Source organism: Carcharhinus amblyrhynchos, chromosome 15, assembly GCF_965287045.1.
Source record: "Carcharhinus amblyrhynchos chromosome 15, sCarAmb.v2.hapA, whole genome shotgun sequence".
Classification (NCBI taxonomy): domain Eukaryota; kingdom Metazoa; phylum Chordata; class Chondrichthyes; order Carcharhiniformes; family Carcharhinidae; genus Carcharhinus; species Carcharhinus amblyrhynchos.
In genome coordinates this window covers 68,819,348-68,838,624 of record NC_137338.1, presented here as the reverse complement: position 1 = coordinate 68,838,624, position 19,277 = coordinate 68,819,348, and the positions used below count along the sequence as shown (strand labels likewise).

Below are 19,277 nucleotides of genomic sequence, written 5' to 3'. Positions count from 1 at the left end.
ATCATAATAATTCTGATAGGGAGTATCTGATCCTGATTTTGAAAGGATTGAGAACAAGAGCGTGCAAAGCTACAGTGTTTTTCAAAAAAAGCTAATGTGAGGCAAGAAAAACTTTTCTCCACTGGTGATTTGGGAATGGAATGCACTGCCCAGAAGTGTGGTGGGGAAGTGTTCAATCAAGGCATTCATGAGGGCATTAAATTATTATTTGAATAGAAACAATGTGCAGGGGTATGGGGAAAAGGCAGGGGAACAGCTCTAATGGGGATGGGACAGCATGGTGGCACAGCGGTTTGCACTACTGCCTCACAGCGCCAGGGATCCAGGTTCAATTCCTGGCTTGGGTCACCGTCTGTGTAGAGTTCTTCCCGTGTCTGCATGGGTTTCCCCTGGGTGTTCCGGTTTCCTCCCACAGTCCAAAGATGTGCCGGTTAGGTGAACTGGCCATGATAAATTGCCCTTTAGTGTCGGGGGACTAGCTAGGGTAAATGCATGGCCTGCTTTCTGAACAAAGAACAAAGAAAATTACAGCAAGGGACAGGCCCTTCGGCCCTCAAAGCTTGCACTGATCATCTTGCTTGTCTGAACTAAAATCCCCTACCCTTCCGAGGACCATATCCCTCAATTCCCATCCTAATCATGTATTTATCCAGACACCCCTTAAAAGTCACTGTCATATTTGCTTCCACTACCTCCCCCAGCAGCAAGTTCTCGGCACTCACCACCCTCTGTGTAAAAAATTTGCCTCATACGTTTCCTTTAAATCTTGCCCCACGCACCTTAAACCTATGCGCCCTAGTAATGATCCTTCCACCCTGGGAAAAAACTTCTAACTATCCACTCTGTCCATGCCTCTCATAACCTTGGAGACTTCTATCAGGTTGCCCCATGACCTTTGTCATTCCAGTGAGAACAAACCAAGTTTCTCCAACTTCTCCTCATAGCTATTACCCTCCATACCAAGCAACATCCTGGTAAATCTTTTCTGTACACTCTCCAAAACCTCCACATCCTTCTGGTAGTGCGGTGACCAGAATTGAACACTATATTCCAAGTGTGGCTTAAGGTTCTATAAAGCTGCAACATGATTTGCCAATTTTTAAACTCAATACCCTGGCCAAAGGAGGTAAGCATGCCATATGCCTTCTTGACTACCTTCTCCACCTGCGTTGCCTCTGCCTATCAATACTCTTAAGGGTTCTGTCATTTACTGTATATTTCTCATCTCTATTAGATCTTCCAAAATGCATTACCTCACATTTGTCTGGATTAAACTCCATCAGCTATCTCTCCCCCAAGCCTCCAACTGATCTATATCCTGCTGTATTCTGACAGTCCTCATCATTTTCGGCAATTCCATCAACATTTCTGTCGTTTGCAAACTTACTAATCAAACCAGTTACATTTACAAACAGCAAAGGTCCCAGCACTGATCTCTGAGGAATGCCACTTGTCACAGCCTGCCATTCAGAAATGCACTCTTCCGCTGCTACCCTCTGTCTTCTATGACCGAGCCAATTCTGTACCCATCTTGCCAGCTGATCTTTGGTCCTTTACAACTTCATCTTCTGTACCAATCTGCCATGAGAGACCTTGTCAAAGGCCTGACTGAAGTCCATGTAGACAACATCTACTGCCCTACCCTTATCAATCACCTTCATCACTTCCTCGAAAAGCTCCATCAAGTTAATGAAACACAATCTCCCCTTCACAAAACCATGTTGCCTCTCGGTAATATGTCCACTTACTTCCAAGTAGGAGTAAATCCTGTCTCAAAGAATCCTCTCCAATAATTTCCCTATCACTGATATAAGGCTTTCCGGTCTGTAATTACCTGGATTATCCTTGCTACCCTTCTCAAACAAAGGAACAATATTGTCTATTCTCCAGTCTTTGGGGACCTCCTCTGTAGCCAGTAAGATACAAAGATTTCTCTCAAGGCCCCAGCAATTTCTTCCCTTGCCTCTCTCTGTATTCAGGGGTATATCCCATCAGGTGCTGGGGACTTGTCTACCTTAATATTTTTCAAGACCCCCAACACCTCCTCCTTATTGATCTCAACATGACTCAAACCATCTACACACCACTTCCCAGACTCATCATCCACCAAGTCCTTCTCTTTGGTGAATACTGGCGCAACATACTCATCTAATGCCTCGCCCATTTCCTCTGGCTCCAAGCATAAGATTTTCTCCCTTGTCCTTGAGTGGGCCAACCTTCTCCCTGGCTACTCTCTTGGTCTTCATATATGTATAAAAAGCTTAGGGCCTGACTAGATAACATTCAGAGGTGGACAATAGGCTTGAATGAGGGATTTTGGAGCAGGTGCAGGACTGGAGAAAGCTACAGAGATAAGGAAGGATGAAAGCAGGGGAAATAAAGATGAAAATGTAAAGTCAATGAATTTATTCTATGAATACAATCACTGAAATATCTCTGTATTCACCAAGGAATGGGCTAAATCTAATTTCACATTATGCCTCTCTTTAGGACTTGCACAAACTAGTTTTTATCTAGCCCATTAAATCTTTTCTTCATCTTTAACTGACGAGACAGAGAACAGAAAAGACATAGAGAATCTGGTGAACTGGTGCAACAATAATAATATCTCCCTCAATGTCAACAAAACTAAGGAAATAGTCATCGACTTCAGGAAGCACAGTGGGGGACATCCCCTGTATACATCAATGGGGATGAAGTCAAAATGGTCGAGAGCATCAAGTTTTCAGGTGTCCAGATCACCAACGACCTGTCCTGGTCCCTCCATGCCGATGCTTAAGAAAGCTTACCAATGCCTCTACTTTCTCAGAAGATGAAGGAAATGTGGCATGTCCACTACGACTTTCACAGATGCACCACAAAAAGCATTCTTTCAGCTTGGTATGGCTCCTGCTCTGTCCAAGACCACAGGAAACTACAATGGGTCGTGAAGGAAGCCCAATCCATCATGCAAACTAGCCTCTCATCCACTGACACTGTCTACACTTCCTGCTGCCTCGGCAAAGCTGCCAACATATTAAGGACCCCATGCACCACAGACATACTCTCTCCCATCACCTTCTGTCAGGAAAAAGACACAAAAGTCTGAGGACACATACCAGCCGACTCAAGAACAGCTTCTTCCCTGCTGCCATTAGACTTTTGAATGGACCTCCCTCGACTTAGGTTGATCTTTCTCTACACCTTAGCTATGACTCTAATACTACATTTTGCACTGCCTACTTTCCTTCTCTATGAACAGTATGCTTTGTCTGTATAGCATGCAAGAAATAATACTTTTCACGATAATATTATATGTGACAGTAATAAATCAAATCAATTGCAGTATTATTAAACCAAATCCTTGGAGATGTGATTCAAATTCACAGGTTTTAAACATAAATCTCAGTAAAATAAGAACATAAGAACATAAGAAATAGGAGCAGGAGTAGGCCATCTAGCCCTTTGAGCCTGCCCCGCCATTCAATAAGATCATGGCTGATCTGTTGTGGCTCAGTTCCACTTTCCCGCCCTCTCCCCATAACCCTTAATCCCCTCTCTTATCAAAAACCCATCAACCCGCTTCTTAAAAATATTTAGCGAGGCAGCCTCCACCACTTCAACGGGCAGAGAATTCCAGAGATTCGCCACCCTTTGAGTGAAGAAGTTCCTCCTCAACTCCGTTCTAAACCGCCTCCCCTTTATCTTGAGGCTGTGCCCCCTAGTCCTACTGTCTTTTTTGAGCGGGAAGAGTCTCTCCACCTCTATCCTATCCATCCCATTCATCATCTTATACGTCTCAATGAGATCTCCCCTCATTCTTCTAAACTCCAACGAGTACAAGCCTAGTTTATTCAGCCTCTCCTCATAGCTCAACCCCCTCAACTCCGGTATCAGCCTAGTAAACCTCCTCTGCACTCCCTCCAGGGCCAAAATATCCTTGCGCAGGTGCGGCGCCCAAAACTGCACACAGTACTCCAGCTGCGGCCTCACCAATGCCCTATACAGCTGCAGCAAGACCTCCCTACTTTTATATTCAATCCCCCTCGCTATGAAGGCCAGCATCCCATTCGCCTTCCTGACCACCTGCTGCACCTGCAAGCTGGGTTTTTGCGACTCATGCACAAGGACCCCGAGGTCCCTCTGCACCGTCGCCTGCTGCAGTTTTTCGCCACGTAAGTAATAGTCCTTCCTACCATTCTTCCTACCAAAGTGGACCACCTCACACTTGCCAACATTAAATTCCATTTGCCATTTCCTGGCCCATTCGCCCAGCCTATCTAGATCCTTCTGCAGACTCTCCACACCCTCCGCACAATTTGCCTTTCCCCCAATCTTGGTGTCATCAGCAAATTTCGACACCCTGCACTCGGTTCCCTCCTCCAGATCATCTATATAAATGGTAAATAGCTGAGGCCCCAGCACCGACCCCTGGGGCACCCCACTAGTCACCAACCGCCAATCCGAATAGCACCCATTGACCCCCACTCTCTGCCTCCTATTTGACAACCAATCCTCTATCCACGCTAACACCCTACCCCCAACTCCATGTCCCCTGACCTTCTGCAATAACCTCTTGTGAGGTACCTTGTCAAACGCCTTCTGAAAATCCAGAAAGACCACATCCACCGGCTCTCCTCTATCCACTGCCCTAGACACATCCTCATAGAACTCCAGTAAATTTGTCAGACACGACTTCCCTTTAATGAAACCGTGTTGCGTCCGCCCTATCAAGCAATTCCCTTCAAGATGCCTCGCAATTTCCTGCTTAATGACGGATTCTAACATTTTACCTACCACAGACGTTAAACTAACCGGCCTATAATTCCCCGCCTTTTGCCTGGCACCCTTCTTAAACAACGGCATAACATTAGCCGTTTTCCAATCTTCCGGCACTTCCCCGGAATCCAGCGACGTCTGGAAAATAACCACCAAGGCATCCACTATAACCTCCGCCATTTCTTTCAGAACCCTCGGATGCATTCCATCCGGTCCTGGGGACTTGTCCACAATCAGCCCCTCCAGTCTGTCGAGCACCACCTCTCTAGTAACAGTAATGTCATTAAGACCCTCCATTCCTACCACCTTTCCATCGCTAACACCCGGCAAATTATTCACGTCCTCTTCCGTGAAGACAGAAACAAAAAAGTTATTCAAGACCTTAGCCATATCCCCATCCCCTACCACTAGCTCCCCTTTCTCATTCTCTAAAGGACCAACGTTCACCCTAGCCAGCCTCTTCCTTTTTATATATTTATAAAAACTCTTGCTATCCTTTTTTATATTAAGTGCTAGCCCAGCCTCATAGCTTCTCCTACCCTCCTTTATCAACTTCTTTGTCAATCTTTGTTGACATTTAAACCTTTCCCAATCCTCTTCTCGCCCACTGCTCTTAGCTACTCTAAATTCCTCCGCTTTTAATTTAACACTTTCCTTCACCTCCTTCGTTATCCACGGCTTATTACCTCTCTTCCTACTGTCCTTTTTAACCATCGGAATAAATTTCTGCTGAGCACCAAGAAAGATCTCCTTAAAGATCCTCCACTGCTCCTCAGCAGACCTACCTTCCAACGCACTCCCCCAGTCCACATTCGCCAATTCTTCTCTCATCCTACCATACTCCCCTCTATTCAAACAAAGGACGCGTGTCCGGGAACCCACTTTCTCCTCCTCCATCTGCAACAGAAACTCCACCATACAATGATCACTCTCTCCAAGAGGATCCTTCACCGCAAGGTCCCTAATTCTACCCGCCTCATTACATAGCACCAGATCCAAGATAGCTCGCTCCCTCGTCGGCTCCAACACACACTGTTCAAGGAAATTATCCCGGCAGCATTCCAAGAACTCCTCCTCGAGCCCACCTCGTCCAACATGGGTCGACCAATCAATATGCAGATTGAAATCTCCCATAACTACTGCCGTCCCATTCCTGCACGCCGCACTTATTTGCGCGTTAACAGCCCGCCCCACCTCCAGATCATTATTCGGGGGCCTATAGACGACACCCACCAGCGTCTTCCTCCCTTTGCTGTTCCTAATCTCCACCCACAACGATTCCACGTTCTGCTCCTTGGCTCCGATATCATCCCTTGCTACCACCTTGATACTATCCTTAATCAGCAGAGCTACGCCACCCCCTCTTTCCTCCTGCCTATCCTTCCTAAACACTTGATAGCCCTGTACATTCATCTCCCAGTCCCTGTCACCTTGTAGCCACGTCTCTGTAATGGCCACCAGATCGTATCCATTTGTGTCGATCTGCGCCACCAGCTCATCCACTTTATTCCGAATGCTTCGTGCATTCAGATAAAGCGCTTTCATCCCAGCCTTCACCTGGACCCTATTTGCCGTAACGCCACCAATTGGGACATCCTTGGCCTCTTCCCTTACCTGTACCCTATCCTTAACTTTAGACCTCGTAGCGTCACCTACCCTCGCACCCTCCCCCCCCCTAATTAGTTTAAAGCCCTGTCTACAGTCCTCTTTACTCGATTCGCCAACACTCTGGTCCCAGCACGATTCAGACCAACCCCATCCCTCACAACACCAGGTTAAAGTCCAACAGATTTATTTGGAATCACAAGCTTTCGGAGCACTTCCTCAGGTAAAATGGTGCGACGGATCAACACTGAGTGAGGAACAAAATCAAGAAGTGAGAGCTGGAGAGCATCCCCTTAACAAGGTTCATCCCATGTTATGATGCTAATTGACAGAAGCTTAGTAATGGTTCTTTGTTAGTATCATTACTTACCATCAGAATCAATGCTATTCAGTGCAGTGGGAGGAATGATGGACACCTTGCACTGGCCCAGAGGACATTTTCGGGGATACATTTCCTTGCAAGCAGTGTGTACCTAACAGAGTGAGAGAATGCGTCCATGAGTTACAAGAGTTGACAAGCATGCACTAATTTTTTCATCTGGCATTAGACAGCCTGAAGAATATTTCAGAAATGCATTAATAACATATCAAGAGCTTTAAAATGCTTGAACAGGAGATTTTAAATGGGTTAAAATATTGATAATGATAAAGAATATTAATGTAACTGTAATGTCACAAATTAGAATTTACATAGAGTTGTAATGTTGCTGGAAACATCCAAACCTGTGACAAACTGTAATGAGCTGTGTTTCTCTACTATGGTGTAAGATGTCAATGCTTGGGAATGGAATTTGTCCACTATCTGGGACCCAGAAAATATCAAACACTCCCATGTCAGGTGCGGCACAGCCAGATGCCAAGAAGCATCTTTTACTGTGCCCCCAACATGGTACCTCAGACAAAACCCAGGGGAGCACTTGACCACTGCATCAATATCAGCTTGTCTGAGTAAATTTCTGTTTCATTTAGTGCAGGTTTTAGCTTTTAGATTGCTAATTTTCCAGCTCCCAGGTTAATCTGCAAGACATTGCTGTGAGAAACACAGAGCAAAACATGGCATGCTAAAACATCTGAATTATTGTTTATTTCTTTATTTATAAAAATATTGGTTGTGAGATTAAAAAGAGTGTTTGATGGACATCTGAGCATCATCCAATTGGATGATTAAGAGAGAATTAGGAGACACTGGTGGGGAGAGACCCTGCACTCCAGTGGATGTCAGACAACCGATGACAGGAGATGCCTGACATCACCCTTTAGGGTCTAGCCGGAATTTTAATGTTCCAGCCTATTGTTCTGGATTTTTCCTTTAGAGGAAACAGTTTCTTTTTATCTATTTCATAAAGCATCTTAAACACCTCAATTGCATCACATTTGTACTCAAGAGACATGTCACATTACTGCTCAGTCACATCAGTTCAATTGCATTATCCTCGCTGGGGATTACCATTGACCAGAAACTGAACTGGACTGGCCATATAAATGTTGTGGGAATTCTGCAAAGAATAACTCACCTCCTGTCTCCCCAAAACCTGCCCACCATCTACAAGGCACAAATCAGGAATGTGATGGAATACTTTCCATTTGCCTGGATGAGTGAAGCTGCAACTACACTTAAGAAGTTTGACACCATCCAAGATAAAGTAGCTACTTGATTGGTACCCCATCCACAAACATTCACTCCCTGCACTACTAATGCACAGTGCCAACAGTATGTGCTATTTACAAGATGCGCTGCAGGAACTCACGAAAACTCCTCAGACACCACCTTCCAAACACGTAAGCTCTGAAAGGATAAGTGCAACAGATACATGGGAACGCAAACATCTGAAAATTCCCCTCCAAGTCACAAACCATCCTGACTTTGAAATATCACCATTCTTTCACCATTGTTGGTCAAAGCGCTGGAGCTCCCTTCCCAATAGCACAATGGGTGTGGACTTTGGTAATTCACAAAGGCAGCTCATCCTAACCTGTTCCCCTAAAATTTCCCATTTTCCCCAGAAATCCATCTAGGCATTTTAGCCTCTCCTTAAGCTCACTAATCAGTTGATTGCCCTTTTCCACACTCCCACTAATGCCTAAATCATCTTGCTGTTGGACAGTGAGGAGATCTGAACACAGCACTCCAGATATCGCTGTACCAGGGCCAGATTCATTCCCATCTCCTGGAATTTATATTCCATCCCACATCCCAAGATATAGTTAGCTTCCTTATACTGCTTCTTTACAAAGCGTAGTTAGTTATTTCCAGTCACCAAGCCCCCATCTACTGAAAAGATGACCATTAAATAAAATTTACAGTGCACTGAACATGCAGCGGTTCTTTTCTTCCTGAATGTGTTCTTTAAAATTAAGAAATAATTCAACAGAGTAGAAATGGAAAAGATGCTTCTACCTGTGCAGAAACCCAATACTAGGAGGCCATCAACAAAAAAATCATCGTTAATAAATCCAATAGGGAGCTCAAGAGAAATGTCTTTACTCAGAGAATGGTGAGAATGTGAAATGCACTACCAGATAGGTTCACTGAGACAAATAGCAAAGATACTTCAACAGGGAACTAGGCACATGATCAGGGCATACTGATAAGGTGAGATAAAGAGGACTGGGAAGAGGTTCATGTCCAGCACAAGGACCAGCTGGCTTAACCTACTAGCTTGAATGATCTGTTGAATGTACTGTGACTTCTACATAATTCAAGATATATCTAGCAGAACAATTGAAGAATGTGCTTTTGAATGGTTTCCCTTCATTATTAAATCTTACCTGCCATATTTGGAGTAGCAAGAATTCATACCACTTACCATGGCTTTGCACCAGAGACATCTCCAGTCTTGCAGGCGGAGAACACTCCCGCATGTCTTGTCACACACAGCACATTTGGCACTAACGGGCAGATTACCTTCGAGCCACTGATGAGGCATTGCAATCTAAACACATGAAACAAAGCATCACTCACTATTGTATATATTGTTCTGAACCCCCAAAAAATATACTTTTAGCACAAAACCTTAACCCCTTCTTGCTTTCATATGATTTAGGCCCTATTGAGAAGGTTCCATTTTTTCTACTCTCTCCCACAACTGGCCTCCACCCCACTTATCCCTAAGCTGCAATGGCATGAGCCTGACCTTATGTTCTTCTTCACTGGTGGATTCTCATCACTTCACTGGCTGCAAGTGACAGCTGAATTTACAGATTTACATAAATGTTCACTGCCACATGGCTGACCACATCTAAAGCAACTGAAGCCCTTAGTGCATTAACAAATTTATTCAAAGATTGTAGTAGGGTACATTATGCAGGGGGCTCAATGCAAGTAAGACTATTTCCACCGTGTTGCAGCCCCGTTTTTACCTTCCGCTTGTGTCGAGCAAGGGATTGAAGGGGGCACCAGGTTCATAATAAAGTACACAACAAATCTTTATTCTTTTGTTCACAAGCTCACAACACATTCACAGAACTGACATTGAAAAGTGTTACTGTGTGATCTGCTACTACACATGATATTTCAGCCAGTGCTACAGTTACATTCAACCCAGCACTGAGAGGTTCTCGTAGTAAGTGACAAGCCACAGCCAAACAATGATTCTTTCTGTTTCTTAAAAGACAGAGCTTGTTAAAGCAATGTTTTTTGATATATTATAGGAAAGCGGTGGAGGTAATACTCAATTCTGAAATGGATTACCTAATTGGGTGCTGTGCGTATGAATTGACCAAAGTTCTTCAAAAACATGAAGCTAGTTAGAAAATCAATATCTAATCACTTGAGTGAGTCATGGAAATTTGCGTTACCACCTTATTCAAACAAATTACTCAATAAAGTTACATTAAATAAATTGCACACTTAAAAACATATATTTGAACAGTTACTTTTCCTGACTCCGCTGCTTGATGGTGATATGGGGACAATCAATGACCCCTTGCACCCTGGGCAAACCAGTCATGGATGCAGTCTCAGGCTCTTTCCAGTTGATGAGTGTTGTTGAATTGTTGGGCACGGCAGAACATGATACCTGTGAAAACCATTATGCAGTGATGTGCTGCAGACTGGTTGATCCCACTCAAGTCTTTACAGGCGGCCTGAAATGACCCCGAGGTGAAAGTTTAGCGCCACTATGACTTTTCATGCCACAGGCATCATACAGCCACCCATGCATTTGGATCCTACCGCAGGCCCAAGCATGTCAGATCTGGATGTGACAGTGACTCACAGAAGCCAAAGTCTACATAGTCACTGACAGCCTGTCATTTGCAGATATATCATAAGTACCCTATAAACACAATTGGCCTCTGCCTGCAGCTGTGTGCCTGCTACAGTTCCTTGCTGCTCAGCAGTCTAGCCTCTTCCTTCAAACCCTGCACTCCTGCCTCTTTAGTCAGCTGGCATGCTCCTTCTCCTCACTGGAGGAAGGATTGCCCAAAGAATGTACTCTATCCAAAGGGACATCGTTTCTCAGCACTAATGGCGCAACAATGAAAGACTACAGTTATCAATAAGTTTGCAGGTAGTGTAAGAAGGTTCAGCCCTAATTATGTTCAGAAATTCATGCACAGCAAAGATTTCCGAATGAAGTGCATGTCAGCAGCTATTAAAAATCTGGCACGCACCCATCTCCACTCTTTCAGGAGATTCAGAAAAACAAACGTGCTTCCCTCTAGGTGTGATTCACATACACACAACATTTTATCACTTTGAAGACATATTGTTGCAGTCAATGGACTTCTAAAAAACTAAAATTGGGCAGCAATTAGATATTTTACATGGGAAGCTGGCTGTCTATTTTAGAGTCCATATTATTCAGTGCTGGTATAATGATGCAGGTTCATGACCCAGCATCATCACACCAGATATTACACTTCAGTGTGACTGATGCAATCCCATTTCAGCATGTAAAATTCACTCTGTATTTCTGTTTCTGTCTCTAACACTTCCAGCAGCACAACCTTGCAATATGAACCCCATTGCCATTTCCTTCCAGTGGAAGAATTTCTGGAGAAGCAATTCAATGTGCGTGCATTGTGCTACACCATTATAAGGGAACATCTGAAGAACTGCTAATCTCCCAGCTCCAGTTCCATATGCTTTATTTCTACACATTTGGTCTCTACAACATTTTGACAGATATCTAAATCAGTCACCTACATTGCGACAATCTCATGGTGCTGAGCTGAGGTAAGACAGAGTTGTGTCTCTTCCACTTCTGGGGAAAGGGAAGGTGGTTATTCAAGGCAAAATGCTCTGTGAGGAGGAAGGAGAAAGGGAGAGGCAGGTGGTGCACATGGAAGTTACAACACAAAAGTGGGCTGTTCAGCCTATCCTGTCCATGTTGGATTTCACCCTTCATGCGGGCAGATAATTTTAATCACATTTATTTAGCATCTTGCCTTCATTCAGTTAGCTAATCTAATCTTAAATGTTGACATTGTTACTGTCTCAACCTTGGAACCCACAACCTCAACTTCTGTTGAAGAAATTTTTCCTGCCATGCATTCTTGATCTTGCATTTATGGTCTCTCAACTACTGGAAATTCCCAGGATTGGTCATATATTCAGACCGTAAGAAATAGGAGCAGGAGTGGGCCATTCAATCTTTCAAATCTGTTCCGCCATTTAATAAGATCCTGGCTCATCTAACACTCACCAAGTCCACTTTCCTGCCTTTTCTCCATAACCCTCTGTTCCCCTCCTGATTAAAAATCTACTGATCTCAGCTTGAAAATGTTCAAGAAGTCAGCCTTCACAGCCTCCTCGGGTAAAGAATTCTAAAGGTTCACCACTCTTTGAGAGAAAAAATTCTTCCTCAAATCCATCTTAAATAAGCACCTCCTTATTCTACAACTATGCCTTTTGGTCCTACACTCTCCCATGAGTGAAAACATCCTCCCAATATTTACCCTGTGTAATCCCCCCCCCACTAAGAATGTTAGATGCATTCTTCTGAACTCCAAGGAGTACAGAGCCAACCTGTTTACGCTTCCCACACCCCTTCTCCAGTACCACAATCAAAATGGCATTAGTTTTCTCCCCAACACTACTGTACCCCTGACCCATTTCTACCTCAAAAGCAAGGTGCAACAAGTACACATAAAAATGTTTGAGGTTTTGTTTGACTATAAAGTGATGAATATTTGTTATCAGCTGATAATGTGAGTCACCACAATATGATGTTTTACTGTTTATTTCAGCAGTAGGACTATGAAAAGCTACTGGGATGAAGGCAAAATCAACATGGTGCAAACAAATTATATTAAGGAATTTTCCCTTCTGCTTTTCCAACGAAATAGGGCCAAATATTCATGGAGTCAGGCCAAATTGGAAGACTTTCAAAAATGGCAAGTGGAACCCAATTCTGGCATTTCCACACCCCCATTCTCATTTCCACCACTCTTCATCAGTGTGGTAGGCAAGCCTGCACACTCACGCCCCTGACAGTACATTACAGAGGTAGACATCTCAGACCCTGCCAGGATTTTGATGGGAGTCAGGCCAATTTTGTTAGAAGATGTGGTTCACAGCTTCTGAGAGTCCTTGTGGACAACAGGGGAAACGTTTTTCCTCTTACATTCACATAACGCTTTAAATCACCCACAGCTATTCATGGGATCAATGACAAAAATCTATTATTGACTTCATACCTCTTAATCATGTGAATGAACACACAAGCATTGAAAAATTGTGAAGAGAAAATAACTTATTAGAAAGCAGTGAAAAATGGCAATCAACAAAAGCTTGCACTTCCCTCTGCAAGTTGTGTCAATGTTGCACGCTGAATAACTGGGTTAGTTACTCTTAGAACTTAGCTAAACATGTACAATGAAGCCAATTGAATCCACAAAAGCAGTTAGAACATATGACCATGTTTCCCCAGATTGCAGAGGGGAGTGCGTGCTTTGTTTGACTGACATCATTACTACCTTTTAATAAGTTATTCCTTCTTTGATGCAGCTGTTAATGCTTATCTAATTATGCAAGATTAAGAAGTGGGTAATATTATGGCTGTGGTTGATTGAAACAGTTTGAAACTGCAGGATGAGCAGCTTTTTCACAGTCAAAGCCCCTTTGCTTTTAAATTTATTTTATGAGCATTACAAAGACATTGCAAACTTGCCAGTGGCTCACTGGTTCTGTGCATAGTGGAATGGAGGGTACAGGGGAGATGCAATGGGATGGAAGGAGCAGGAGAGCATGGGATATATGAGAGAGTATGGAAGGTATCTTGTGGGAGCATGGGTTTGCACGCAGGAATGAGGCCTTGAGGGTGTAACAACATTGAATTAGAGACAAGCGTTCTAGCCTGACAGTTTCACTATCAGCCTGCCTCCACTGTCATCTCAAGGCTGTCACCAGAAGCAGCTAGCCTAATGCCATCCTGCATCCACTTCCCTGGATTGAAAGCATGGCAGGTTTGCCTTTACAAAAAAGAAGATAAAGTTAACATTGTAGTAGAGGCAGATGGGGAGTAGAGAAATTGTATAGGAGAAAATATATAGAGAGAAAAATGGTGCTAAATAGGTTAGTATCACTCAAAGTGAACAAGTCATCCAGTCTAGCTGGACTGCTTCTTTGGTTCTTAAAGGAAGTAACACAATCTCTAATCATAATCTTCATTCCTCCTTGGATAAAGCAGTGGTGCCAGAGGATGGGAGAGTTGCAAATGTTACGCATCTATTCAAAGCAGAGGACAGAAATACACCTGGTAACAGATCAAATCAGCCTAGCATCAGTAATGGGAAAATTACTGGAGACCATTGTTAAGGACAAAACTAAATCCTACTTGGAGAAATATAAGGTATAAAGATCAATAACAGGCATAACCAGGATTTATTAAAGACAAGTCATGTGTGACTAACCTGATTGAGATCTTTGATGAAGCGACAGAGAGTGCTGATGAAGGTAGTGCAGAAGATATATGGACTTTCAGAAGGCATTTGATAATGTAACTCAAAATTATGAAAATGTTAAAAGGATGGTAGTAACTTGGTTACAGAATTGGTTTATGGATTAGAGGCAGAGGGGTGGCAAACAGATGTTTTCTGAATGAAGATGTATACCACAGTGGTTAACATTAGGACCATCATTTTTCCTGTAACAAATTTATAGGGAATACAATTTTGAAGTTTGTAGATAATAAAAAAAATTGGAATCACAGAATCCCAACAGTGCAGAAGAGGTCATTCATCCCATCAAATCTGCACTGACTCTCTGACAGAACATCTTACCCAGGCTCTTTTCCGCCACCCTATCCCAATAACCCAAAACATTTCTTAAGGCAACATCTTGGGACACTAAAGGGCAAATTAGCCTAACCTGCACATTTTTGAACTGTGGAAGGAAACCCACGCACACACAGTGAGAATGTTCAAAAGCCACACACACTCACCAAAGGCCAAAATCGAACCTGGATCCATGGAGCTATGGAGGCAGCAGCGCTAACCACTATGCTGCAAATATAACGCAGTAAAATAATGAACATGATAAAAGACTTCATGACGACATAGAGAGTGGTGGAATAGGCAAATGCAATTTAATGCAGAAAGTTATGAAGTGATTCACTTTGGAGAGGTGGTATAAAATTACCTTCAGGGGACACAAGAACAGGGCAGCGTGGTGGCACAGTGGTTAGCACTGCTGCCTCACAGCGCCAGGGATCCGGGTTCGATTCCCGGCTTGGGTCACTGGCTGTGTGGAGTTTGCATGTTCTACCTGTGTCTGCGTGGGTTTCCTCCAGGTTCTCCAGTTTCCTCCCGCAGTCCAAAGATGTGCAGGTTAGGTAGATTGGCCATGATAAATTGTCCATTAGCGTTAGGAGATTAGCATAGTAAATATATGGAGTTACAGGGATAGGGCCTGGCTGGGATCGTTGTCAGTGCAGGTTCGATGGGCCAAATGGCCTCCTTCTGCACTGTAGGGATTCCATGATTCTATGAAGAAGAGGGACCTGAAGGTGCATAATTCCCAGGTCATGATAGCTGCAAAAACAGATTATGATTTTCAGAAATTGCCTACAATCAGGATCAATCCAAGTGCATTGCAAGTTAGCAAATGTAAGATCACTCTTTGAGAAAGGAAGGAGAGAGAAAACAGGAAACTACATACCAGTTAACCTGACATCATTCATCAGGAAAATGCTGGAATCTATCATTAAGAATGCACTTCGAAAATCATAGTACTATCAGGCAAACTGAACATGATTTTATGAAAACGAAATCACGTTTGACAAATTTATTGAGTTTTTTGAGGATGTAATAGGAGGGTAAATAAACGGGAACCAATAGATGTTGCATATTTAGATTTCTAAAAAACAAACAGAGATTTTCTGATTGAAGATGTGTACCACAGTAGCTGGCATTAGGACCATTGTTTTTCCTGTAAAAAATTCATAGGGAATATAATTTTGTAGTCTGTGGATAATAAAAAAAAATTGATAAGGTGCCATACAGAAGAGTAATACACAAGATAAGAGCTCATGCAATTGGGACTGGTGTATTAGCCTGAATAGAGGAATGGTTAGTGGACAGGAGACAGACTGCAAGGATAAACAAGGCATTTTCAAGTTGACAGGCAGTGAATAGTGGAATGTTGCAAGTGTAAGTGCAGGGGCCTCATCAATTCATCATCAAAATTAATGACTTAGACAAAAAGTCTAAGGACAGGATTTTCCTGTTGCGCTCACCCCAAGGCCAGAATTCCTGCCCTAGGTCAATGGACCTTTGCATGGTCCACCCCACCCGCTACAATTCCCATGGTGGACAGGATGGGAAAATTCCATCCTAAGAGTATTGTATCAACGTTTTTTGATAAAAGCCAAAAGAGAAATGTGACCAATGAGAAGAGCACTTTCCAGCCCTTCTGGCTGGCTGGATCTTCTGGTGTCATGAGGTTGACCCCTCCTCCCGCCCCCGAAAGATCCCGCCGGTGGCCAATGGTGAGTCGCCTGTGCTGTGAAAAACTCACTGTGCAGGGGCTGGAAAATTCTGGCCAAAGAAATTACAGTGACATTGACAGGTTAAATAAATGGGCAAGTTGGTAGATAGAATATGTGGAAACATGTGAAATAATTCACTTTGGATCAAGAACAGTAAAGCAGAATATTTTTTAAAGGCGTAACATTTCTAAATGTTGAAGTTCAACGACAACATAAGCATTAGGGCAGGAGTAGGCTCTGCCATTCAATAAGATCTTGACTGATCTGAATGTAGCCTTATTTCCACTTTGAGCAAGACACGACCAGACAAAGTCCCCCGAAAAGCAACAAAGTAATCTGTTTATAAGTGATGTTGGTTGAGGGCTACATTTGTCTGAGGGGTCTGGAAGAACTCTGCTTTCTATCAAAAGATTCAAAGAGTCTTTCTTGGCTACCTAAGGGGTGAGCCAATCTCCCCCTTAAGATTTCTGGTGAATGAGTTAGATTCAAATAACATTCCCAATTTCTCATGATTACCTTATTTATTTTGTGTTGCCTGCTCAATTTATTTTATTTCCTCTTTTTTTTAAACCGCTCCTTTTTCTACCTTCCTTCGGTTGATTTAGCTTCTGTTTCTAATATTTGAGCACAGGAAATATATATAACCCTCTTAAGGCCTAGTATGAATCACACATTGCATTTTTAAGGACATACAGTAAATGTCACCTGTTTATGACAAATAGCCAATTTTTGAAAATCAAGGGATCCCTTCATTTACAAATATGTCTGTGGTCAGAACTGTCAGCCTTTCATTAGGAATTCTTGGGTCAATGGGTGGGGAGACAAAGATTAAATCCTGGACTTCCAGCAAATACCTGGGCTGGAGAATCAATGGTACAGTATTGTAAAGAAAGAAAAAGAAACCATTGCACTTTCAGAGCCTCAGGATGTTTCAAAGAACTTCAACAATCAAAGAAGTACTTTTGAAGCATAGTCATGGTTGGAATGTAGGAAATGTGGCAGCCAATTTATGTACAGCAAGCTCCCTGAACAATAATGTAATGACAGCCAGATAACCTGCTTCATGGGTTAGTTGAACATTTGTCAGGACTTCTCCTTTTGTTGAGAATGTACCACAAGAGGCACTGAATTCATCCTCCAAGCTCTAACCAAAAGTACCTCTGCGTACAAGACAGTGAAAGCAGGATTATCCACAGAAATAGATATTCTTAAACTCTTCATACCTACCCCATCCTCATCCTCGATGATATCTTTTCCTATTGATGCCAGGGTTGTCCATTTGCAGTTATTGATTGCCCTCACAGCACACCTCTTATGGGCTTTGAACTTACAAACTGCAAAAGAAATGAAGACGCACACCTGAGTTCTGAAAATGGCATTGCAGAACATTTCACCAATTAATCCATGCAAAAATGTGATAAGGTTAATAGCAAGTAAAACAAAAAATATTTACATTGATTATAAACAAGACCCTAGAATGGTTACAGTACAGAGGCCAAACAGCCTGTCTCCTTTGTGCTGGGTTTCCAAAAGAGCAAACTAATTTTGTGTCAATTCCCCCATCTTCCCATAGCTTTGCCACATTCATCCTTTTCTTGAATGCCTCAATTGAATCTAACTCCACCATATTCCCAGGCAGTGCATTCCAGATCCTAACCACTCACTGTTTAAAAAAGCTTGTCATATCTCTATTGCTTCTTCTGCCAATTACCTTAAATCTGTGCCCTCTAGCTCTCAATCCTTCCACCGTTGGGAAAAGTTCCTCCCTATCTGCTCTATCCAGACATACATAATTTTGAACACTCATATCAAATCTCCTTTCAATCTTCTTTTCTCCAAGGAAAACAGTCCAAATTTTCCAATCTATCTCCATAAATGAAGTTCCTCAGCCCTGGAACCATCCTTGCATATCTTTTCTGCATCCTTTCCAATGCTTTCACATCCTTCCTAAAGTGTGGTGCCCAGAATTTGGTGTACTACTCCAGCTGAGAACGAGCTACACTGTTTCCTGCAAGTTTAATGTAACTGCTTTGTTCTTGTGTTCTATGTGCCTATTAATAAATCCTAGGATGCTGTAGGTTTTATTAACCATTTCCTCAATCCATCCATCACCTATACACCTAGGTCCTTCTGCCCCTGCACCCATTATAGAATTGTATCCATTATTTTATGTTCTCTCACCATGTTCTTCCTATTAAAATGAATCACTTCACATTAAATTTCATCTGCCATGAGTCCACCTGTTTTTCAAATTTGTCTGAATCCTTTGGTAGTTCTGCACTATTCTCTTCACAAGGTTCTCAGTATTTCCAAGTTCTCTACTGGCTACAAAGTTTGAAACTAATTGTGTCTTGTACACCAGGACTAGGTCATTAATGGGGGTCTTTAACGCCAATCCTTGGGGAATTTCACTCCCTAATAGCCCTGGGGCGGCATGGTGGCACAGCAGCTAGCACTGCTGCCTCACAGTGCCAGGGACCCAGGTTCAATCCAGCCTCAGGTCACTACCTGTGCGGAATTTGCACATAATGCCTACAGTGCAGAAGGAGGTCATTCAGCCAATTGAGTCTGCACCGACCACAACCCCACCCAGGCCTTATTCCCATAACTCCACATATTTATCGTGCTAAACCTCCGACGCTAGAGTCAATTAACATGGCCAATCAACCTAACCTGTACATCCTTGGACAATGGGAGGAAATCACAGCACCTGGAGGAAACCCACAGAGAAACAGGAGAATGAGATAACCCCACACAGTCAGTGACCCAAGACAGGAATTGAACCCAGGTTCCTGGCGCTGTGAGGCAGCTGTGATAAGCACTCTGCCACCGTCCACCTCAATTCTCCCCACCTGCATGGGTTTTCTCCAATGCTCCAGTTTCCTCCCAATCCAAAGATACGCAGGTTAGGTGGATTGGCCATGCAAAGTTGCCCTTCAGTGTCAGGGGGTAGCAGGGTAAATATGTGGGGTTATGTGGATA

At 43.1% G+C, this 19,277-nt stretch overlaps 1 protein-coding gene across 4 annotated transcripts in view; it reads right to left on the bottom strand.

Moving 5' to 3' along the window:
* dgkh (diacylglycerol kinase, eta) overlaps positions 1-19,277 on the bottom strand; it is a 522,666-nt gene that overhangs the window by 140,658 nt on the left and 362,731 nt on the right. For all 4 annotated transcript variants that reach the window (XM_080204138.1, XM_080204137.1, XM_080204139.1 and 1 more), the window contains 3 exons: positions 17,523-17,629; positions 9,171-9,296; positions 6,734-6,836 (listed from right to left, as the gene is read on the bottom strand). In XM_080204138.1, the coding sequence (XP_080060264.1) occupies positions 6,734-6,836; positions 9,171-9,296; positions 17,523-17,629 (336 nt within the window). The remainder of the gene's footprint in view (positions 1-6,733; positions 6,837-9,170; positions 9,297-17,522; positions 17,630-19,277) is intronic.